Below are 21,586 nucleotides of genomic sequence, written 5' to 3'. Positions count from 1 at the left end.
TGTATGGTTCCTTAGGTCTCAAGTATCCTCCTACTATAGCAAAGGATAAGGATGAGTTGGGAGCATATCTGTATTCAGTGACAACCGAACCACTAACAGCACAGCCTCAGACTGAAGAAGAGAAGGCAGCAATGGGTAAGAGAAACAGAGAGGAGTGAAGAATAGAGGAAGAAGCAAAGAAGAGTGAGGAGAATCAACAAGCAATGAAGGAGATTCTATCAAGCATGCCTGAAAGTGTGGTGGTAGCTGATCAGGAAGAGGAGAAGGAAGAATATCAACTGGAAGAGGCCTTTGCAGAGGATGATGAGGCGAAAGCGTTACTACAAAAACAGATGGAATTGAAACAATTCACTACACTCTTCAATGATAAGGTGTTTTTCATTTCTCGTGAAGTCCCGCGGGAATCTGTTGAATTTGTGATTCTTTGTTTTGGAGGGAAGATTGGTTGGGAAGGTGAAGGATCTCCTTATTCATACACAGATCCAGCGATAACTCATGTTGTAATGGACAGACCTGCCATCTCCCAGCCTCTCCCCAATCGCGATTATGTTCAGCCTCAATGGTTATTTGATTGTGTGAATAATGGCTTCTTGTTGCCTGTGGAACGATATCAGCCGGGGAAGGTTCTTCCTCCTCATTTGTCTCCATTTGTGGACAATGAAGCTGAAGGGTAAACTAATGTGTGTTGTGTGATGAGTAGATACACGCCAGAGTACCAGAAGGAGATTGATAGATTGAAGTATGGCAAACAGGAGGAAGAGAAAGAGATTGAGGAGGTAGTCGAAGCTGAAGAGGATAAGGCCTTGCGATTTGCAAAGGAGATTGAGAAAGAGGCAAAGGGAGAGGAGATGGAGAAGGAAGAAAAGATGGAAGAGGCCAAGGAGGAGGAATCGAAGAAAGTGAATGTAGTACGGATGAGCGAGGAGAAAGAGCGTCAGCTGGCCATCATGAGTCGTCATAAGAGACTTTTGTATGAGAGAATGGAAAAGATTGCCAACAAGAAAGAGAAGAGAGTAGCTTCCTTGAAGAAGAAAGCGAACATGACCAAAGGAGGACTGCAGAAGAAGGAGAATTCTGTTTAGTTCATTGTTTGTTTTCATGGCATGCTAAGTCCTTGGATTCGACAGTCTGTGATTGGATCATTACAGAACCCATGTTCCGTGCTTCAAGGGTCCTTGCTACAGATCCTTTCGTTTGATGACAGTAAACCAACTATGCTTCTAGCAGATTCGGATGTTGTAATCACTGGAATTCTCTCCCCTTTATGTAAATCTAAAATTCTGGAGAAGAATCCTATCCCTTCACAACCAGTATCGTCTGGCCTCCTTATACCTAAATCCTTCTTCTATTCAAAAGTTCCTTCCATTATTTCAAATGGAGAAGGTATTTATGATGCATTATGATTAAGGAGTAGTCGTTGACAACATTGTTATTCGTATTGAAGAAGCCGATATGGTAAGCTATAGTGCGAATGGAGAATATCAAGGAACTCAAAAGGAACTCACTGAAGATTCATTGATACAACATGTATTATCCATGGCTCCCTATGGTATGTTAGGTCTATCTACTGTGGGTGAAATGATCTAAACTCATTTACAGACAATTCGAAGAAGCCAGTCTCTTGACGAAAGCGTTACTTCTCTGGAAGGAGATTATGGTATGAATACAAATGACGTCTCATCATTATCTCTTGAGGAATCCACGGATGAACTTGTCCGTTTGCTTGATGGTACTGAAGAGAATCAAGATCCTCCTATGGATGATGCAGCGATATTACAACAAATTCAAGATCAACGTTCTCAGATTCTAAAGTTAAAAGAGACGCTTCCGTTGCGGAGCCAAGAGACAACAGAAACTCGAAATCTTTTGTGTACTCAACCTGAATCGAGTAGTTATGAACAGCTAGGGAAAGAAGGAAAGAGTAAATATTTCATTCCTGCGTCTCCATCTGATTCTACAGATGGAGTTATTCAAATGACCCAACCAAGTGATATTTCATTGCGAGAGCGTGTGGATCAACACCTGAGGAGCCAGAAACGAGATGCTCTGGCCCGGGGCCTCGAATCACTAGGTATGGATATTTTTTCCTCGAAACGAGAATGGAAAAGTCGGTGGAAAGGGTTGTTGTCTGTTTGTTGAAATAGGTGGTTTTTAATAGAACGAACCCCAACTGTATTAATTTGTTACATCTTTTTCCAACTATTATTCCCACTTTCTAGATTTGGGCTCATTTTAATTTCATTTGCATATCCAACTTAGCCTTTTGGCTCTTTCCTATCTTTAGAACACGTTGGAAATATGTTCCACATTCTAAGAAGTACCGAATCACTAGCGGAGCCAGCAAGAATTGCTTCAACCGGTACAGTGTTTTTGTTTAGTGACTTTCCTTGTTCAGTTTGTTCTCCTCGTTCTGATGTTTCCTATTCCCCTAATCCAGATTATGCTATTCATGTTCAGGAATTGAAACGGTTCGAAGGGTATCGCGAACAAACATATAATTGGATGCTGCAAGTATTGAAAATCATAGATAATGAATTGTAGATTTGTTGTGAATGTAACTTGTGTTTGAGTGTTGCTTTTGTCGGAATGAACTATTTCGATCGTTTCCTTTCATCTGTTGTAATTAATCGGAGTAAAGTAGAGTTACTCTCGTGGGCTTGTCTTTTTCTTGCGTCAAGCGTATTTAGTAATCAGTCTCATATGCTTTCTCTTGTATGTGTTATGTGAAAGAGTCATGAGTAGAGACAGATCACAGTAGCAATTCGTGACACATATACTTCAAATGACCTTCTGGCTATGATCTATGAGGTTCTTTCCGTTCTTTGTTTTCGTCTTTTGCCTCTCTCTCCATACGAACTAGGTGATGAGTTGTTGTGTTCACATTTTGAACTCCTGCTGAGTTATCGAACATTAGTAAATCATGTGTGTTCAAGTTTGGGTGAATAGAAAGAGTCAGATGTAGAGTATCAGTCAATTCGGTTCCATCCACGAAGTATTGCCTTCGTTTGTGTTTTACTTACTTGGACGTTTGCTTACCAAGAAGCCAATTGGCCAGCTCCCCTGAGGGTATGTGAGAATGTGCCATATGGGGATATACAGGGTATTCATCAAATCGTAAGGGAATTATTCCCTATGATGGCAAGTTCATGTGATATTATTGAAAGTGCAATTCAGAAACGTCCTTCGTATCGTGTTAGTCCTACAGCCCGATTCTCTGTTTGTTACAAACAACTGAACTTAATTCAAATGTATCTGAACCGAGTATAAAAGGTTCAATTATTTCAAATTCGATGACAGTAACATGGTCTGTTCCAATTCGAACATCCACCGTTTCTCCCGTTGACTTATCTTCTACTGGTATTTCGACTGGATCATTTCCTGCAAGCAGACGCACTCCCACAAGTTTCTTTGTGTTTGGGAATGGACAGTCCATTTCATCCTCACAATACTGAGTATAGTTAACAATAACAGAAGCTATATATTATGAAAAATAAAAGGACAAACTCGTCTCATCCATATCTTCTCCTGGAGTTACATATGGAGGTTGATGGAAATGACTCTGAATAGTCGATTCGAAGTAATTTTGGTTTAGTTTTGCAAATCTACATTCAAGAGAAATAGCAAATGTACTTTTCCAGAAAGGCCGTTTCATCTGCGGATAATCGAGCAGTTTGGTTATTCCTTAAAATGAATTTGTGATACAACTCAATCTAAAGATCAGTACCAAAAACCATAGCTACTTTATGTAATCGAGTTCGTAAATAGCTAGTCAGCAGATATTTGATCCTTTCGACATCCATCTACAATCAACTCTTGCCTCGAATCTCACTTCATAGAGCATTATTCGAAAAGAATCATCTACAGATGATCGTGGCTCCTCTTCGAGAACAGATTCCTATAAATTAAGCGTCCCTGTTCACAAAAGCACATATGTATCAACTCGTTCCTTCATTCGCGATATCAGAGACATTTTATAATCCAATATTTCGGGTGCAATCTAGTCATAACGTTAGGAACCAAAAGAGACCAATTCATTTCGATATGCCGTTTTAAGCATAACGATATCACTTGAAACTCTTGTCTCTTCGAAAGACAGAGGATCTTCAAATTCTGGGTCAGAGTGCATTTCGATAGTGCCACATCTTCGTTGATAGTTTTGTTGAAAGGAGTTCAGTTTATATGAAATGCTTTATGTATCATAGATGAGCCTAATAGCCATTCGAGGAGGTGTTCAACGAAGAGTCGCTGTTTTTTCGTTTCTTGGTGTAATTTTTGGTTGGTAAGATTACTTGAAGATGAGAAGAGTGCTTATTCCTTCATTATTGGCACATCATTCTGACCTTTTACCCCAAGTGTTACGGAGATATAATCACAATCGTATCCAACGACAGGAGACAAACAATGATTATGAAAAGGATAAATCTTCTTCGTTTTATGAGTCTCATTTCCGTGAAGGGGATGTAAATAAGGAAATTCGAGAGAGCATTAAGAAACAGAAAGAAATGGATGAAAAAGCGCATCAACAGGATTCGTTTTGTGGATGTTGGTGATTTTATTGATGTGTAGTTCGCAAAAACGGAGAGAAGTCAGAAAACATGGATTCTGAGGCCTATTCGAAGACTATTGAGAAGATGATGCATTCTGACAATGTCTCTCCGATCATGAAAAAAGTATTAGAAAAGGAATTACACCGAGCCAAAAATACCTCTAAAGCATCTGAGTCTGCCTTTACTAATGACGAAGTGAAAGAGATGAACGAGTGGATGAAAGAAGAGAAATCGTTGATTGATCAGGCTAGTGATGCGATTCAGAATGTGGAGAAGGGATTGAAAGATGGATCTTTTCCTGTCTATCTACGGCCTTTCGTGAAGAAGGCTCTAGTGAAAATGAAATCGATTCGAGATCGTGCTTTGAAGAATCTGAAGGATATGAAGACAAGTGAGGATGTGGAAGCGAAGGAGGGAAGTGAAGAAATACAACAGGTTGAAGAAGTGAAGAGGGTTGAAGAAGCTAAAGGAGTAACAACAAAGTTAGGAGCAGAGACTGGCAAGAAACCCTCAGAGCAATCCAATTCTGAGTCTATGCATTCATCAGATTTTATGAAATCTCTCAAACAAGGAAAAGCTAATCATTCAGATATTCTGGTTCATTCTTTTGTTCGTTCTCATGTGTTAGAAGAGTATTGGGAGTTTCATTACTTTTGTGATTTCTCTCTGGATCTACGATCGAATTTTGAATAATGATCGATCACAAGAGATCTCATACAATCAATTCATTCATGATTTCCTTCTTGGAGATCATGTGCAATCAATCACAGTGAGTGAAAGAGGTCGTGTGTGGATCACTATTAAGGAAGATTTTCAAGGAGAAGATGGTCGCAGTTATTTGTCCCTTCGCAATGAAACACCTCAACACTACGTTCTTCACATTCCTGAAATAGTCCCATTTATGACAGAAGTGGAAACTATTCAATTAGAACAAGGGAAGACTCATAATGAATTGGTTCATGTTGATTATCAGACACCGATGATCAGTCGCAGAGCTCTATGGAATGGAATCAATATTGCATTCCTTCTTCTCATCGGACTTACGATGATCCCTCGGAAGGGAGGCATGAATAACATGATGTCCAAAGCCATGGGAATCGAACCCAAATCGATTGAGATTGTAAAGAATACTGGAGTAGAAATGAGAAGGGTATGTGAGTGTAGGTGACCTTCAAGGATGTGGCTGGTATTGATGAGGCCAAGACTGAAATCATGGAGTTTATTGACTTCCTTAAGAATGGTGACAAATACGCCAAACTTGGCGCAAAACTTCCTAAAGGCGCAATTCTAATGGGTCCTCCTGGTACTGGAAAGACACTGCTGGTGAAGGCTGCAGCTGGAGAAGCGAATGTTCCATTCATCAGCATTAGTGGCTCTGACTTTGTGGAACTGTTCGTTGGAATGGGTGCCAAGCGTGTGAGAGAGTTATTTGCTGAGGCCAGGAAGAATGCTCCCTGTATCGTGTTCATTGATGAGATTGATGCAATTGGCAAGAAGCGAAACGAAGGAGTGAGATTGGTTGTGGAGTGTGATACCTAGAAGTTTACAGGAGCAAATGATGAGCGTGAACAAACACTGAATCAGATTCTGATCGAGATGGACGGATTCAAGCCTCGAGATGGAATCACAATCTTTGCAGGCACCAATCGTGTGGATGTACTGGATCCTGCCTTGTTACGAGCAGGTCGATTTGATCGTCATATTGCTGTGGATAAGCCAGATATCCGAGGTCGTAAAGCCATCTCAAAGATCTATTTGGCTAAGGTGCTGATTGATGGTGATCTGGATGATCTATCACAGAAGCTGGCTGAAATGACTCCAGGATACACAGGAGCTGACATCTGTAACATAGTGAATGAGGCTGCCATCATTGCCATTCGAAATGGTCATGAGAAGGTTCAATTGATTGATCTGATCAGTGCTGTGGATCGTGTGTTGTGTGGTATGGAGAAGAAAAACAGCGTGATGTCTCAGGCAGAGAAGCGTCGGATTGCATATCATGAAGCAGGTCATGCTATTGTAGGCTGGGTGTCAGAACATGTGGATCCCATGTTGAAGGTAACAATTGTCCCACGAGCCAATGGAGCTCTGGGATTCACACAGAATCTGCCAAAGGAAGTGCCACTGTATTCACAGGATGAGATGAAGGAGATGCTGGTGCAGCTAATGGGAGGTCGTGCTGCAGAGAAGCTGTTCTGTGGGAACATGACGACAGGAGCATCAGATGATCTGTCAAAGGCCACAAAGCTGGCATATGGAATGGTGGCTGGGTATGGCTTCGATGATTCTGTGGGTCCTATCAACTATCAACAAGAGGATGAGTCCTTCCAGAAGCCATACAGTGAGGCGACAGGTCAGTTGATTGACAATGAAGCTCGATCAATCTTGAAGGATGCCATGAAGAAGGCAGAGCTGATTCTGGAGGAGAATCGAGATAAGATGGTACGAGTGGCTGAGTTGCTGTTGGAGCGAGAGACCATTACATCTGTGGACATGGAGACTATCTGTGGCAAGAGGAAGGGACGATCTCCAACCAACTACTCAGAGATCATTCGAGATGTAGATAAGCGAGAAAAGGAGAAGCTGGAGAAGGAGAAGTCGGAGAAACAAGAACAGGAGAAAGAACAGACTACGACAAACGATTCAGAGAAGATACCTACAGAAGAAACTACAATGAATTCTGATAGCACGACATCAAATACTGAAAAGAGTACAACAAATATAGGAGATGAAAAGAATTCTGTTTGATTTAGGATGTTGATTTGTTTCTTGACTATACAAGAATCACGGGAATTATCTTTTTCATGTTTCTTCTTTTATTCTTGGCTTGGTAACGTAATACGATGTTTAAAACTTCAAATGCCATGTACCAATGTTATTACGGAGCATTCCTTTGTAGACGAAGAGTGATAGGACAAGTACTACCTCGTTTGGATTTCCAAGCAATGTTACTAAGTTCCACAACCAATAATATCTATAAAGAATATGATTCGATTACGAAACGAGGACAAGATCGAGAAAGGGTAACCTATCAAGTTGGTGATGTGATTCACGACTTTCGATGTACAGTGGTTCGGCCTGTTCCTGAATTGAGTCTGACAGCATATGAATTCAAACATGTCCGAACGAATGCAGATTATATTCATTTGGATACTGCAGATACTGATAATACTTTCAGGTTGAATCAAGGTTGTTTTCTCACGTAGTATAACCTTTCGGACCCCTTGTACAAACGATACAGGAGTGAGTCACATTCTGGAGCATACTACGTTGTGTGGAAGTGAAAAATATCCCGTTCATGATCCATTTATGAAGATGCGTGACCGTTCGCTTCAAACGTATGAGCAACTATAATCTATGATTCGTAGATTTATGAATGCCATGACATTCGATGACCATACATCCTATCCAGTGAGTTCCACTATTCCTCGCGATTTGTTGAATTTGATGGATGTATATTGTGATGCTGTTTTTCATCCCCTATTGCGATTAGCTGATTTCCGTCAAGAAGGATGGAGATTAGAAGATGGACATGTCAAAGGAGTAGTGTGAGAATTGCTTGGAATGATAATGAATAGATTCAATGAAATGAAAGGTTATCAATCAGATCAAGGGAGAAGTCTTTTTCAAGCAGTATGTTCGTCCTTCTTAAAGAACACCAATTATCAGTATGTTTCTGGAGGAGATCCTGCATCAATTCCATCACTGAAATATACTGATCTTCTTGAATTCCATCATCAGCATTACCATCCATCGTCTCTCTTGTCATTATGATTCACATCTAGAAACTGTCTATTCTTTAGTTATGGAGATATTCATCCTTCACATCACATGCGTTTTCTCAATGAGACAATTCTGGATCGCTTTAATGCTAATCCCAATAGCACTCATATTCAAGTTCAAACGCTTCCAGATGAGTGCCTTAAGAGTCCATTGCTTCATCACATATGTACATGCCCAGTCGACAATTCGCATGCTTCCAGTTTGTGGCATTATCTCAAAGTGTATCCTACAAATATCACAAGTGATTCGAATGATATTGTGAAGTTGCAAGTTCTTTCAATGTTGTTATCTCGAGGCCAAGCATCACCTCTATACAAAGCCTTAGTGGAGAGTGGTTTAGTCCAGTTGTTAAGTCCACTTCAGGGGTAGGAATATTGGGTTGATAATAAGCCAGATATAACACCTTCAGTAAGAATAGCTTCATGTGTATTGGAGGGAATGGGATTGATGCGTCAGTGACGGAGGAACACATGGATGAAGTAATTCAGAAGACATTGGAAGATGTCATTCGAAATGGGTTTGATAACGAGCGAATTGCTGGGTTGTTGAATGAAATGGAGTTGATGTACAAACAGATCAAAACAAGTTGGTTATATTGTAAGTCCTCACTTCTTAGTGTTTGGATTGGTCCTTATGCAAAGTGTAACCGAAGCATGGACACATAATGCAGACCCCACTGCTTGTCTTCAGTCAGAAACAGAATTGGAAACTATGAAGAAGCAAGGAGTTAATTCTGTAATGAAAACCATGATTGAGAAGTACTTGCTTACAAAATCAGATCATGGAGTTCATTCTATCGTTGTAACTCCCGATGAACAATTCTTTGATAAACAAGTCCTTGGAATATTGAATCAGTAATCCGTAGAAAGCCCGGGAAGAAGCAATGACAAAGAAGCTACTCGAAACCTATCCCAACGGACTTCCTGACTATGGAACAGATGTGAATCCTCACATTTTCGCAAAAGAGGTCGATGATTCTATCTTGCCAACATTGTCGGATTCTGTGTGAATATGATTTCCGTTTCATTCATAGGACATTCCTAAGAAGCATTCAATTCCATCTCCCCTCATCTATCAGTCATCTTCATCAATCCCCATTCACTATGTGGAAACAACCACAAATCATATCGTATATCCTCGTCTTCTATTCAATCTCGACTGTCTGGAGTCACAACGTGATTTGCTGAATCTACCAATTCTCCTCTTCCTTCTCAATCGAATGGATACGGAACGTTACACAGCAGAACAATTGGAAACGATGGAGAGTCAATGTTGTGGAGGTCTGCATATGGGAGTTTCAGTGTATGATAAGTTCCATGGAGATTTAACAAAGTATCGTAATGTAAGAAAGAGTTCATAGAATCATCACTAGATTGTTACGGTGAGTTCAACCGTACTAATGCAGGGTGGAAATCTGGAAAAAGTCGGTGACATCATTCAAAGCAAATGTACTCAAGCCACGTTATCTAAGTCGATGGATCGAGTCCAAGTCCTTTTAGAATCGTTAATCGCATCAACAGATATGGAGTTTGACAAATCGCTTCCCTCATTCAATCTTCGTCGTTCTTTGATGGGACGAAGTATGAGTAGTTTTATTGATGACTGCTATTGTGGATATCAGCATGCGAAACATATTCTTAGTCTGAAGAGTATTGTTGGTAACAGGCATCAATTAGCGGAATATGTAGAAAAGGAACTGGAACCACTCTATCGACGTGTTTTCACTCGTCAGAATATGGAGTATGTGTTGTTATAGAATGACTGAAAATAAGAGTATTTTTGACAGTCGATTCGGCGACAGCAAATGAAGCCTTAAATTGGGCAGATCACATCAATTCTATCATTCCTTCTCAGCTCTGTTGTCATTCAGAACATCCATTTGGTAAGAAGGAGAGTGATAATTGGATTCATGTGAATGAAGTTGAATGGAAGAAGTTACAAGCAGAATCAAAGTTGAATAGTCACAAGAATGTGTTCTCCATATCTCCAATCGATACGAATCATATTGTGAGTGTAGGATATCTGATTGAGGATATAAACATTAGCATATTCGATCAATCCAGATGAACGAACAAGGATATGATGCCGTGTATATAGTGAATCAGATCATGAGTAGCAAGTTTTTATTGAAACATATTCGAGAAGAAGGAGGAGCATATGGAACAAATGCAATGCATACAAGTGGATATGCGTTGTTCTCAAGCTATGATGATCCAAATGTATTGAGAACGATCAATCAGTTTATTAAGGGATGTGAATGGATTCGGAATGGAGAATATACAGAGAAAGATATTGTTGAAGCAAGATTAAGTCTATTTGGAGATATTGATGCTCCCAGGGAACCTCAGACACTTGGATTTGATGAGGTGGTATCAGGAAAGACTACTCAAATGCGACAAGAACAACGAGATCTACTGTTGAATGTCACTAAAGATCAACTTGTGGATATTGCAAATAAGGCGTATGAATCTGATGCATCGATGCAAACCTTTGTATTTGGAAACAAGCATAGTGTAAAAGAGGTGGAGAATAAAGATGATTGGGTTATTGAAGACTTGGCTTGTTCTCTTTGTTCAACAAACAGAAAACGAAAACTTGGCTACTAGATTCATAATCTCCAGGTAAGTAGCGTAAACGCACGCAATTACTCCCACAACAAGAATAATCCAAGCAACTACTTCCTCCCATGGTCGTATCCTAAGCCACTTGATGCGGTTCTCTACAGGCTTCTTTCTCTCCTTATTGCACATAGCAATGAAGTAGACAGAAGGCCAGATGAACGTAAGAAGGACACCACAGAAAGAACCTGTCACACCAAAGATATCAGATAGTGACGGAATCAGTAAACACACAATAAGTGTAAGAATCACCCAAATCAAGCCCTCCACCAAACGACGAGTGAGAGAACGTTCTGTCTTGAAAATCCACGAGTCAATGGTACAACAAGCAGGGAATCCAAGAAGAGGATAAGAAAACATGACAACTAGACCATATCCAACACGAATAACAGGCCTGTACCACACGTTCATATTACGCATTGCATCCAAAATTGATCCTTCAATCTGGTTTCCAAAGGCCATATAACCACAAATACCGACAAAGAAATAAGCAAAGGCACAGAATATGTAAGCAACAAATGTAGCTTTCAGCATCTTCAAGGCCTTGTTCTTGAACTTTGACTTCTCAGGGTAATGTAACTCACTAGTGATCTTTGAGGCATTTACATGAGAACAGAAGCACAATACAAAGACAGCAAAAGCAGTACTCATATCTTGCGCCTGACGTGGCCATAAGTACAGATCCCAACCTCTTTCTTGAAATCCTTTGATACCCATGAAGATACAGGCAATAACGAAAATGATGACACAGATAATAGCAACAGTAGAGGTGAACTTCAATGCATCCATTGTCTTAATTGAGACTAAGGGGAAAAGAATGACAAGTGAAACAATTGTACTTACAAGGGATTTATGACTGGAGAGATCCCAGCCAAATAGCTCCCTCAAAATATCAATGACCTGATTAAACAAGACGCTCATATAGGCCACATCGATACCAAAGTCAAGTAGAATGAGCGAAAAATCGGACAATCCACCAATAAGCTTATTACACAACTTCGTACCCACACTTCCGTAGATAGCTTCATTTGTGTAAATACTAGTAACTGACAAATAGTAGGCAGTAAAGACAGAAGGAACAAAAATGACAATAATCATCAAGATCGATCCAAGAATTCCAGCTTTCATAATACTGTAAGCAATCGAAAGAACACCTGCGCCAATAATGGTGTTGATGATGTTAACCACAGTGGAATTAAAGGTAGCCCCAGCAAATGTTCCTACACCCTTCCACTCGGGGGTTGCCTGTGTTCCCACCTCCTCGATCTTTTCTTCCTCCTTAACAGATGTGTCAACAGGCTTAGAGTCCGGTTGACTACTAGTCCCAGCCATATCCATAGTCTTCAGCTCCACGTTTTGCTGCATAAAAAAACTCCCAGCAACCTCTCTCAACAAAAGATTGAAAGGTTACTACGTTTCTATGGTTTCCCCGTAATAACCAAAAACACAATCAATTTTGTCCACAGAATATTCGTATCTGCAATATCAACAAACATATTATTACTAACAGCTTAAAGATACTGCGATTCCGAAAAGGACGAAGGAGAGTGTTCAAGATCAAACTAATAGAAGTTCTGTTTTAGTCGTTTTGATATTAAGGACATAGCAATACAAACTTGTTGGAGAGAACCTCTTAAAGTAATCACTCTGCTAGAACTTCTTTCATACACCTTTTCTATAGTTATTTCGGCCGAACTAGTTGATCTTATAAAAGTAATAACAGATCCATGAGGCCCGATAATACTACCAATCTGTGCATTTGGAAGAACAAATGTTGCTCCAGCATAACTGTCTTCTAGCAAAATCTTTGGAAGTATTTGAAAAGGGTTGATTGTACGTGGCTGTTCTATCGGTGGTACGAGACTCCATCCAGCTTCTAAAGCAGAAGTGAAGACTTCACTGCTTCCAAAGATAAAGTGTGGATTTACTTGATCACAAAGGAATTTCATCCGATGCGAGTCATGGTAGACCCATCCCGATGATGGGATTAGACACAATATTCGTAGAAGAAATATCTCATATGCTTTGAAAATTTCATTCTTGTTTCCCATAAATGAAACTAATTGTAGTTTTTGATACACGTTGTCAGGAGGATGAATTTTAAGAATACATAGCATACATCTGCGAAGAAGATCGATGGCAAACCCATTTCTGCCTATAAGCATAGGCAGCAACATCGCTGGTATGTAGACATAAAGAACACAGATCTACAGTTCAATTTAAAGATGTAATGCTACATTGTCATCACCTCTATTCACTGGAATGGTGCACAGATCATTAATTATACAGAAACATTCCATCTGTTGGTGAAAAGTACCCTGAATGAAGAGCTATAATGTCATGATACCATATCAAAATATACACATGAATAACGCTCATCATGAGAACAAATACTGAATGAGAAATTCCTCTGGTTCAGTAACATCAAGCTGAGTCGACCATATAGTCTTAGGGTATTGGTATCGATTATATAGCCAACAGAATAGTCAGACATATACTCACTAACTGAGAATAATGAAATGGTGATACCAAAATGTGCCAAAAAAACGATCGAATCTGAAACAATAATCAGTTGACTAGATTCTTTCATTAAGGTTCCTAAAACGGCATCACTTATTTGGCATCAACAGAATAATAGTTTCTGTTTTCCAAAATACAGTAAGAAAATGGAGATTATCAGTACGTGAAAAATTGAGTTTCTACAGAAGAGAAACCAAGCCGATATCTGTTCACTCTTCTTTGTTACGTGATTTGGACACGGCACACATTCAGCCAATCAAATAACGCCTTTTGGAGATGTATAAAGTATCAAATCGAAATGGTTCAAGAAGAGTACAACAATACAAAGTGTTATTTCTGGGCTGAATTTACCAAGTTCTTGGCCTGTATTCCGTTTTTAATGATCATTGGTTTTGTGATCACATACTATGTCGGACCCTCTCGAACGGGCTACATTAAATCGTATCCATGGAAGAGAATTTATAACCATCTAGTTATAACGAGGCAGCTCAACTTTGGGTGAACGAAGGAAGAGAGGAGTTTATGGATCTGACATTCAACTTAACCGATTCCTCCGGTGAGACTCATTACAAAGCCATTTCTGCAAAGAGTGGATTGTTCTATCCAACTCGAGACAGATGTAACCAGAAGGGAGATCCAAAAGAGGGATGTCTCTACACAGAGGCCATGTATTATGATGAGGATATTTTGTGGATGGAGAAAGGAAACTACTTCACAATTGAAGATAGCGAGGGGAATGTGATCCGAAAGGAGACAGATCTATCAGGATCTTTGAACTATACTCGTTCTGCTAGAGAACTTGGTTGTAGACACCATGTGTATGATTTTGGCTTTCAGTTGATTGTAGAGATACTTGTCAAGAGCGTTGCGATGAGATGAACGGAGTCTGGAATCTCAATACCATGGAGTGTTCAATTCAAGTGTTTGCTGATTACCTTTGCTACCGTTTAGTAAAGACGAACGGAAAGTGGGTTTTGGATACAAAGAAGTTGTATTAATTGAGTTATGTCATTTGTAGTGCCCAGAACCTTCCACAGAACAAAGAGTTTTCCATGTATCCATCAGATGGACTTGGCTGTGATTATGGAAATAACTGGAATTCAGTTCACTATGGAAAGGAGAAGAGGACCGATATTCGCATGCAGCTTCGTTCGGCTAAGGATTCCTACCTTTCTGCTTCTGCTTACACACGTAGTTGTAGCAATGATTATACGACCGATGCCAAGTGTTTTGGACCAACACGAAGAGAGGAAAAGATGTGGTGCTTCATTCTCATTCATGTGTCGCTAGGATTAATTTTGCTTGAGTTGCTTGTAGGATTCTTTCAGAAGAGTAATCTGTAGATCTATGGAGTGTATCTCGGTGTTCGTCGTTGTGCCTATAAGAAAGCGGTGGCAAATTCCATGCAGAACGGAAATAACGATGCACTACTTACTGGAAGTGTTTGAGTTGTTTGTTTAGAGTAACATGATAATAAAAGAAAAATGACTATACCGAGGCTCGAACTCGGGATCTCTCGCGTGTCAGGCGAGCGTGTTAGCCACTGCACTATACAGTCTTCACTTAATCTCTGTAGCTCTTGGCTTAAAGAATTGATTCCAATAATCGAATTTATGATGACATGAAGGCAGTATTTTCCGTTAAGTAGAGTCTAGACTGGTTATAGCTACTTCAGCTCCATAAAAATAGGGTTCATGTGTATTCAAATGACATCTTTGTTGGTGGTACCACTATTCGTAGATGAGCGATTTTCGAGCTTCATTTCCATTATCTAGGAAAGAATCGTTTCACATCCTTTTCCCTTATTCTCTATTGATCCAACAGGACGATGTCCTTAACTCCGTCTCATGAAAAAGTGAGAAAACCTCTGCGTGGATCGTCCATCACAACACCTGAGACTAGCAAGGATTTGTTTGCCCCAGAACGCTCCTTTTCTGTCCCAAATCTACAAATCCATGCAAATCCGTCATCAATGCCAACTCGATCGGATAGTCTAAATGCTGTGAACTTTCTTCGAGAAGATAGCAAGCAAAGCATTTGGCAGACCCATCCCTGGATGAATTCACTGGATTCGAAAGATGTAAGTGTTCTCCCGATATGATCAGGTAGTTGGGAGTTGTACTTGAGGAGGCTAATGAGGAATCAAATATGCCTACTGTTGTAATCGGTAGCCAAAGTAGATTTCAAAAGGAAGAGAAGGCCAAAGATGTCGATGGTTCTTGCTCTAATCAATCCATTTGGTATGAAGTGAAAGATATCAAGACGAAAAAGACATTCTACTTCAACGATGTTACTCAAGTGACTCAATGGGAACGACCTGAAAATGTTACTATTGTTCCTGTGAATCAGCGAGGTGTTGCTATCATTTTGGGAAACGGTGTTATTGAGAAGGATTATCGAAGTGCCACCGTGCACTTAGACGCAGAAAACAATGAGAACCGTGTTTATCTCAATGCAGAAGACCACCTTTATGATACTGTCCATCATACACAAAAAGCAGTGTTCAAAGATACAACTCCTGACTCGTCAAAAACCCCCATTACAGACCCTGAAATATCTCCAGTAAACCGAGAGTGGCTATTAGAAATTGGATTGAGTATAGAGAGCCTGTGATTCTTTCTTCGGCCTCAGAATCTTATGTTAAGTTTGTAAGGAAAAATTTCATCTTGTATCGAAGAGGAATCTTCAATTCCAAAGCAACAGAAGAGAGTGTGATGACATATAAGGAGGTGAGAATGTCATGACATGTTTATCGTAGATTCCTATTCATATGCCATTATTGAAAGCAGCAAGTGGTTGTAAACAGGCTGCAGTTCATTTGAATCGAGAAGTTTTGAAATATGTACAAATGAAGGAAGCGAATTCTATGGAACAACGTACTCTTCTCACGCAGAGTCATGGCATCCGTCATATCGTTAGTTTGGTTATGGAGAATTATCAACCATTGAGAAATGAGATATATTGTCAAGTTTTGAAGACAATGCGTGGATCGAATGATTTGTAAGAGTAGTCAATTGATTTCATTCAAAGAATTGCGTTTAATGCATGGAATATTATGGCAGTATTGTGTAGTTCTGTATGTCCAACGGAGGAGTTGATTCCGTATTTGCTGTCATTCTTCAGTAATTCCAGAACAAACAAGAATTTCAAATCTCTTCCTGAAACTAGTGAACGTTTATTGCGAAAAACAGTGGTAATGCAGCAGAGAAAGGAAATTCCAACAGATACCGAAATCTGTGCAATTTTGGTATATTCATGAATTGATGGTTTATTATAGAATGCATCAGAGATTGCAATTCGAGTTTATTTGCTGAATCAGGAATATGCTACTCTCCGAATTGTTCCTGGAACCACTATACATGAGTTGAATCTCAAAATGGCCTCATTGTTGGGTTTAAATGAGAATGGAGAATTGTTTTGCATGTATGAAACAGATGGAGAACGTAAGGATGAATGATAAATGAGACATAGACGAAGAGAGATTAGAAGAAGAGATTCAAGTATTAGATCAGTTAGCAATCTGGCAACGACATTATGATGAATGCAAGAAGAATCACCATCCATGTGCCACCTGCCATTTTGTATATCACGCAGAAATGTTTGTAGATTTTGATAAATCAGATCCCACAATGCGAGAATTGCTGTTCATTCAGGCTGTTTCTGATATGTGGAAACAGTCCTATCCATGTTCGGATATTGATAGAATCACACTTCTGGCGTTGTTTATCAAGTCGAAGTATGGTGATTCTGAAGTTCCTTCTTCAGATGTTGAGTACGATTTCGATGTGTTTAAAATCCTTAGTTATTGCCTTTCTCTGTTCTTACCTGCTGTAAGCAAGGATTCACCTCAATATGTGGAGATTCGAAACAAGTTGTTGCTTTTCGTATCGAAATTGAAGGAAAAGCCTCGAGAATGGTATGTTAATGCATATCTTGAGTATGTTATGAGCTGGGAATTATATGGACTTGTCACGTTTCCTGTGGATGTAGGTTTTGATAATGTGCTTATGAGATATAGCCTGTTGGACGAACAGATTTAGGGCTCCATTGCTTGCTTGCACTTGGAATGCATGGAGTTTTCATCCTTGATTCTGCAACTCGAGTAGAAATTGTATGTTCTCATAATCATAGATGATTCAGCGTCAGATCCCTTTTGATTCGCTTCCTTCGTGGAGCTTTAATGATGACTCGTTTAGTGTCTTTGTCGGCACTTTTGTCCATCAAGAGAAACTTCTCTTTTCGACACATTGTGGAAAGGCAATTAGTAACCTGTTAAATCGTTATGTGACCTATCTTAGTAACAATATGTAATTGCAGCAATTTTGTTTTTTGGTTACCAAACTAGTTTACCTCCAGAATAATCATACTTAAATAGAAGTACCTTCGAGAATTCGAATTGTGTTTTAATGGATCAGGCCTAATGACTGTAATTTATCCAGCTTGATTAGGGGTCATATATTCCATTTGGGTGGAAACACAAATCAAATTGGGGGTTTGCCACTTTTATCTTTATGATGAGATCTGTTTTTATTATTGCTCTTTTTGCTATTGCACTCTCAGCAAGAACCTTTAAGATTGTTGGCGACCATTTTGAGATGGACGGCAAGCCATTCAACTATGTCTCTGGATCTTTCCACTATTTCCGCCAAGAACCTGGTAAAGACTTCGTAAACTGGGAGAACACGATCAAGAAGATGGCTAACGGAGGTCTGAATGCTGTTCAGACCTATGTGGCTTGGAATATTCATGAACCTCGTAAGGGAGAGTTTAACTTTGAGGGAATTGCTGATATTGTTCAGTTTGTGAAGATTTGCCAGAAGTACAATATGTACGTTATTCTCCGTCCTGGTCCCTATATCTGTGCTGAATGGGATTTTGGTGGTCTTCCTTACTGGTTGGTGAGAGAGCCTGGTATCAAGATTCGTTCTTCGGATCCTGTCTATGAGAAGCATGTGGAGGACTTCTTCAACGTCCTTCTTCCTCTTCTTCGTCCCTATCTCTACATTAATGGTGGAAACATCATCTCCGTGCAAATTGAGAATGAATATGGATTCTTCGATGCTTGTGATAAGGACTATCTCAGATGGTTGCTGGATCTGAACCGTCGTCTCCTTGGAGACGAGGTTGTCTATTTCACTGTCGATACTCCTGCTGACTATGCTCTGAAGTGCGGAGCATTGGCTCCTGAAATCTATCCTACCGTTGATTTCGGTGTTCGTGATCCCACTGATGCTTGGGCCATGCAGATGAAGTATGCTGGAAATGGTCCTAAGGTCAACTCTGAGTTCTATTCTGGATGGTTGGATCACTGGCAAGAGGGCCATCATAAGGTTGATGCCCATCAGATCGCAGATACTCTGGACAAGATGCTTGCTGTGAATGCATCAGTGAACTTCTATATGTACTATGGAGGAACCAATCACCACTTCTTCGCTGGAGCTAATGGTGATCACAACAGTTACCAGGCTGATCCAACCTCTTACGATTATGATGCTCCTCTCACAGAAGCTGCTGATATGACTGAAAAATGGGCCGTCATTCGTGACACTATTGCCAAGTACTTCCCTATCGCTCAGTGGCCTGTGGAGAACGATCCTACTAAGAGTTTCGGTGATGTGAAGTTCACAGAGTCTGTCTCTCTGTTTGATACACTTCCTTCTGTGGCTGGCCGTTGTATCAGTGCAGACAAGCCTATGAGCTTCGAGGCATTGGATACAGATTACGGTTATGTTCACTACAAGATTACTACAAATGGCGGAAAACTGTCATTCCAAAATAAGGTCCATGATCGTGCTTACATTGTTGTGGATTCGAAACTTGTGGATATCGTTCAGAGAGATCATGAGCATGAAGTGGCTATTCCTGCAGGTCTGTTGGATATCATTGTTGAGAACATGGGTCGTATCAACTTTGGTGGTGAGATGTTTGAGGAGAAGGGTATTTTGGGTTCTGTGTTGCTCGATGGTCAGGAAATTGAAGGCTTTGATATGTGTGTAATGCCTTTGAAGAGTGTTAGTGGTGTTGCCTTCACAAGCGAGTTGAAGAGTGAACCTATGACATTCTACAGAGCACATTTTACCGTCGATACTCCTACAAACACCTATTTGAATCCCTCTGGATTTAAGAAGGGTGTTGCTTTTGTGAATGGATATAATTTGGGTCGTTATTGGACTGTTGGGCCTCAACTCACTCTCTTTGTTCCTGCCGCTGTATTGAAAGAAGGTGACAATGTCCTTGTACTATTTGAAGCCGAGGGTCACGATGGATCCTATAAGATTTCTTTTGATGAGAAACCTCAAATCGATATTATTTAAGATTGTTTGTTCAACAAACAGAGTAAATATTCCAACGTATCTTCCAATTATCAACATCATTACTCTACAAATTAGGAAGTGATCTTGAGGATACTTGAATTCCTAGAGAATTGAATAAGTTAATGAAATAGGAAGGATAGGAAGTCTGCATATCCTCTTGACTGTGGTGAGCTATCGGGAGTTGTACATGAGGTTGTTGCTCTTGAGATAACTGTTGAGAGCATTGTTGTTGAGGGGGGTGTTGAAGAGATGATTGCTCTTGAGATGACTGTTGAGAAGGTTGTTGTTGAGACGACTGATGAGATGATTGCTCTTGAAGGGACTGTTGAAGAGGTAGCTGCTGTTGAGATAATTGCTCATGACATGACTGTTGTTGAGATGGCTGCTCTTGGAGAGGTTGCTCCTGAGATGTCTCGTCTTGGGACAGTACTACAGGGGACGATTCTATAGAGGATTGCATATGGATAAGAGAAGGCAAAAGAGTCCTTGAAACATCCAGCTGATGATGAGATGTAGGAAGAGACACGTCTGATTCCTGTTCCTGAACGACAATATGTTGGAGAGTTAACTCCTGTGATACTTGTGATGCAGGAGAATCTTGCAATGAATGTACATTCTGTGTAAACTGGATTTGTGATAGTTTCGAATCATCCAACAATTTGATATTCAGAGGATCTGAAAATAACTGAATCCACTTCCTTAAAGAGGTTTCAATTGATTCTTCACTGCTTGATTCCTCTGAACTATCAAAGAGAATATCGTCTTGAAGAAGTGATAGAGAAGATGGAAACTCGGTCTGTACTTTCTTAGATGGAGTTGATACTAATGAATGGATACTGCTATCTTGAGAAGTCGATATATTTGGAGATTCTCCATTATTGTCTGATTCATTTTGCTTCTGCAGTTCATTTTGAAGCTTATTCTTGTTTGGATCACATGAATTATCACTATCCCTCTTTTGAGACCTTTTCAGATTATCAGATCCTTCGATCAGACCCTCTTGCTTTATCAAGGAATATGAAGAGTCCATATTTTGAATGTTATCAGCCATCAAAAGCATCTGAGATGTTTTTCCTTCTTCTCGTTTCCAATTATTAAGATTTGCAGCAAGGTCAGATTCCATACAACTACAAGGTTTCTACATCTTAACTTGTCAACTTCAAATACGTTTATATCTTCACAGACATAAGAGTACATCATTGCCTTCAGTTGTTCAGACGACTTTATGGTTGTCATGATGTCAATTGGAGCGAGAATTATATTGTCACATTGCTCTATTTCTAGGCCCACCTGAAGGATATGCAACACAATACAGTCAACATCTATGTTACAGACACTCAACATTCATACTCTGATTTATACCATTGAATATATTCGTCCTAAAGAAGTGGTACTTTACCAAACGAATTAATCCGAATTTGAGTAGAGCCCAATCCTTTTCCCAAGTTGCCTTCATCAAAGTTGCATAATCATTATCCAGGCAAGCCATTATAAAATGTTGTCCATCACTGAGCAAGAAGGAATCCAAAGACGGCGAATGATCCAGAATCTGCACTTGTTGTGGTTCTTGATTCCTTTCGGTATGACTATCGGATAGTAGTTCACTTTCCAGTGACTTATAGATCCATTGTGTTAGCATGTTAAAAAACATGGAAGGTTTACAAGTCTAAATCAATTACTGTTCTCCTTCTTCTGGAGTCCTCCCTTGGTCATGTTCGCTTTCTTCTTCAAGGAAGCTACTCTCTTCTCTTTCTTGTTGGCAATCTTTTCCATTCTCTCATACAAAAGTCTCTTATGACGACTC

The 21,586-nt window shown here is 39.9% G+C and overlaps 11 protein-coding genes across 11 annotated transcripts; 9 read left to right on the top strand and 2 right to left on the bottom strand.

The window, feature by feature from the left end:
* Positions 1-224: 224 nt before the first annotated feature.
* JH06_5725 (hypothetical protein) lies at positions 225-1,082 on the top strand (the record flags this gene model as incomplete). The annotated part of the gene is made up of 2 exons (XM_014671171.1): positions 225-670; positions 701-1,082. 2 exons carry the CDS (start codon positions 225-227, stop codon positions 1,080-1,082), a joined length of 828 nt encoding a protein of 275 aa, XP_014526657.1.
* Positions 1,083-2,298: 1,216 nt separating this feature from the next.
* Positions 2,299-2,946, top strand: JH06_4948 (specific cyclin-D1-like protein; the record flags this gene model as incomplete). Its single annotated transcript, XM_014671170.1, has 3 exons — positions 2,299-2,511; positions 2,542-2,712; positions 2,743-2,946. 3 exons carry the CDS (start codon positions 2,299-2,301, stop codon positions 2,944-2,946), a joined length of 588 nt encoding a protein of 195 aa, XP_014526656.1.
* A 253-nt stretch (positions 2,947-3,199) lies between these two features.
* On the bottom strand, positions 3,200-4,126 carry JH06_4947 (DNA replication complex GINS protein; the record flags this gene model as incomplete). Its single annotated transcript, XM_014671169.1, has 7 exons — positions 3,200-3,474; positions 3,505-3,602; positions 3,631-3,710; positions 3,741-3,800; positions 3,830-3,895; positions 3,929-3,997; positions 4,028-4,126. The coding sequence occupies 7 exons, from the start codon at positions 4,124-4,126 to the stop codon at positions 3,200-3,202; spliced, it is 747 nt and encodes a 248-aa protein (XP_014526655.1).
* Positions 4,127-4,202: 76 nt separating this feature from the next.
* Positions 4,203-5,240, top strand: JH06_4946 (hypothetical protein; the record flags this gene model as incomplete). Its single annotated transcript, XM_014671168.1, has 3 exons — positions 4,203-4,265; positions 4,296-4,536; positions 4,567-5,240. The coding sequence occupies 3 exons, from the start codon at positions 4,203-4,205 to the stop codon at positions 5,238-5,240; spliced, it is 978 nt and encodes a 325-aa protein (XP_014526654.1).
* Positions 5,241-5,622: 382 nt separating this feature from the next.
* JH06_3793 (hypothetical protein) lies at positions 5,623-7,308 on the top strand (the record flags this gene model as incomplete). The annotated part of the gene is given in 4 exon segments (XM_014671167.1): positions 5,623-5,697; positions 5,712-6,056; positions 6,087-7,144; positions 7,284-7,308. 4 exon segments carry the CDS (start codon positions 5,623-5,625, stop codon positions 7,306-7,308), a joined length of 1,503 nt encoding a protein of 500 aa, XP_014526653.1.
* Positions 7,309-7,492: 184 nt separating this feature from the next.
* JH06_3792 (peptidase M16 family protein) lies at positions 7,493-7,901 on the top strand (the record flags this gene model as incomplete). The annotated part of the gene is made up of 2 exons (XM_014671166.1): positions 7,493-7,725; positions 7,754-7,901. 2 exons carry the CDS (start codon positions 7,493-7,495, stop codon positions 7,899-7,901), a joined length of 381 nt encoding a protein of 126 aa, XP_014526652.1.
* Positions 7,902-7,904: 3 nt separating this feature from the next.
* JH06_3791 (hypothetical protein) lies at positions 7,905-9,339 on the top strand (the record flags this gene model as incomplete). Its single annotated transcript, XM_014671165.1, has 6 exons — positions 7,905-8,095; positions 8,126-8,311; positions 8,333-8,695; positions 8,725-8,931; positions 8,972-9,164; positions 9,196-9,339. The coding sequence occupies 6 exons, from the start codon at positions 7,905-7,907 to the stop codon at positions 9,337-9,339; spliced, it is 1,284 nt and encodes a 427-aa protein (XP_014526651.1).
* Positions 9,340-11,027: 1,688 nt separating this feature from the next.
* Positions 11,028-12,313, bottom strand: JH06_3790 (hypothetical protein; the record flags this gene model as incomplete). Its single annotated transcript, XM_014671164.1, has 2 exons — positions 11,028-11,049; positions 11,079-12,313. The coding sequence occupies 2 exons, from the start codon at positions 12,311-12,313 to the stop codon at positions 11,028-11,030; spliced, it is 1,257 nt and encodes a 418-aa protein (XP_014526650.1).
* Positions 12,314-13,766: 1,453 nt separating this feature from the next.
* Positions 13,767-15,112, top strand: JH06_3789 (hypothetical protein; the record flags this gene model as incomplete). The annotated part of the gene is made up of 6 exons (XM_014671163.1): positions 13,767-13,909; positions 13,942-14,286; positions 14,316-14,459; positions 14,487-14,781; positions 14,812-14,908; positions 15,096-15,112. 6 exons carry the CDS (start codon positions 13,767-13,769, stop codon positions 15,110-15,112), a joined length of 1,041 nt encoding a protein of 346 aa, XP_014526649.1.
* A 504-nt stretch (positions 15,113-15,616) lies between these two features.
* On the top strand, positions 15,617-17,779 carry JH06_3788 (myosin-like protein; the record flags this gene model as incomplete). The annotated part of the gene is made up of 8 exons (XM_014671162.1): positions 15,617-16,041; positions 16,071-16,197; positions 16,227-16,468; positions 16,499-16,715; positions 16,746-16,911; positions 16,940-17,454; positions 17,487-17,579; positions 17,600-17,779. The coding sequence occupies 8 exons, from the start codon at positions 15,617-15,619 to the stop codon at positions 17,777-17,779; spliced, it is 1,965 nt and encodes a 654-aa protein (XP_014526648.1).
* A 200-nt stretch (positions 17,780-17,979) lies between these two features.
* On the top strand, positions 17,980-19,782 carry JH06_3787 (beta-galactosidase, glycoside hydrolase domain-containing protein; the record flags this gene model as incomplete). The annotated part of the gene is made up of 1 exon (XM_014671161.1): positions 17,980-19,782. The coding sequence occupies one exon, from the start codon at positions 17,980-17,982 to the stop codon at positions 19,780-19,782; it is 1,803 nt and encodes a 600-aa protein (XP_014526647.1).
* Positions 19,783-21,586: the final 1,804 nt, after the last annotated feature.

Source organism: Blastocystis sp. subtype 4 (genome assembly GCF_000743755.1).
Source record: "Blastocystis sp. subtype 4 strain WR1 chromosome Unknown seqid_0187, whole genome shotgun sequence".
Classification (NCBI taxonomy): domain Eukaryota; class Bigyra; order Opalinata; family Blastocystidae; genus Blastocystis; species Blastocystis sp. subtype 4.
The sequence above is the reverse complement of the archived record's forward strand: the minus strand, read 5'-3'. Positions and strand labels throughout refer to the sequence as shown.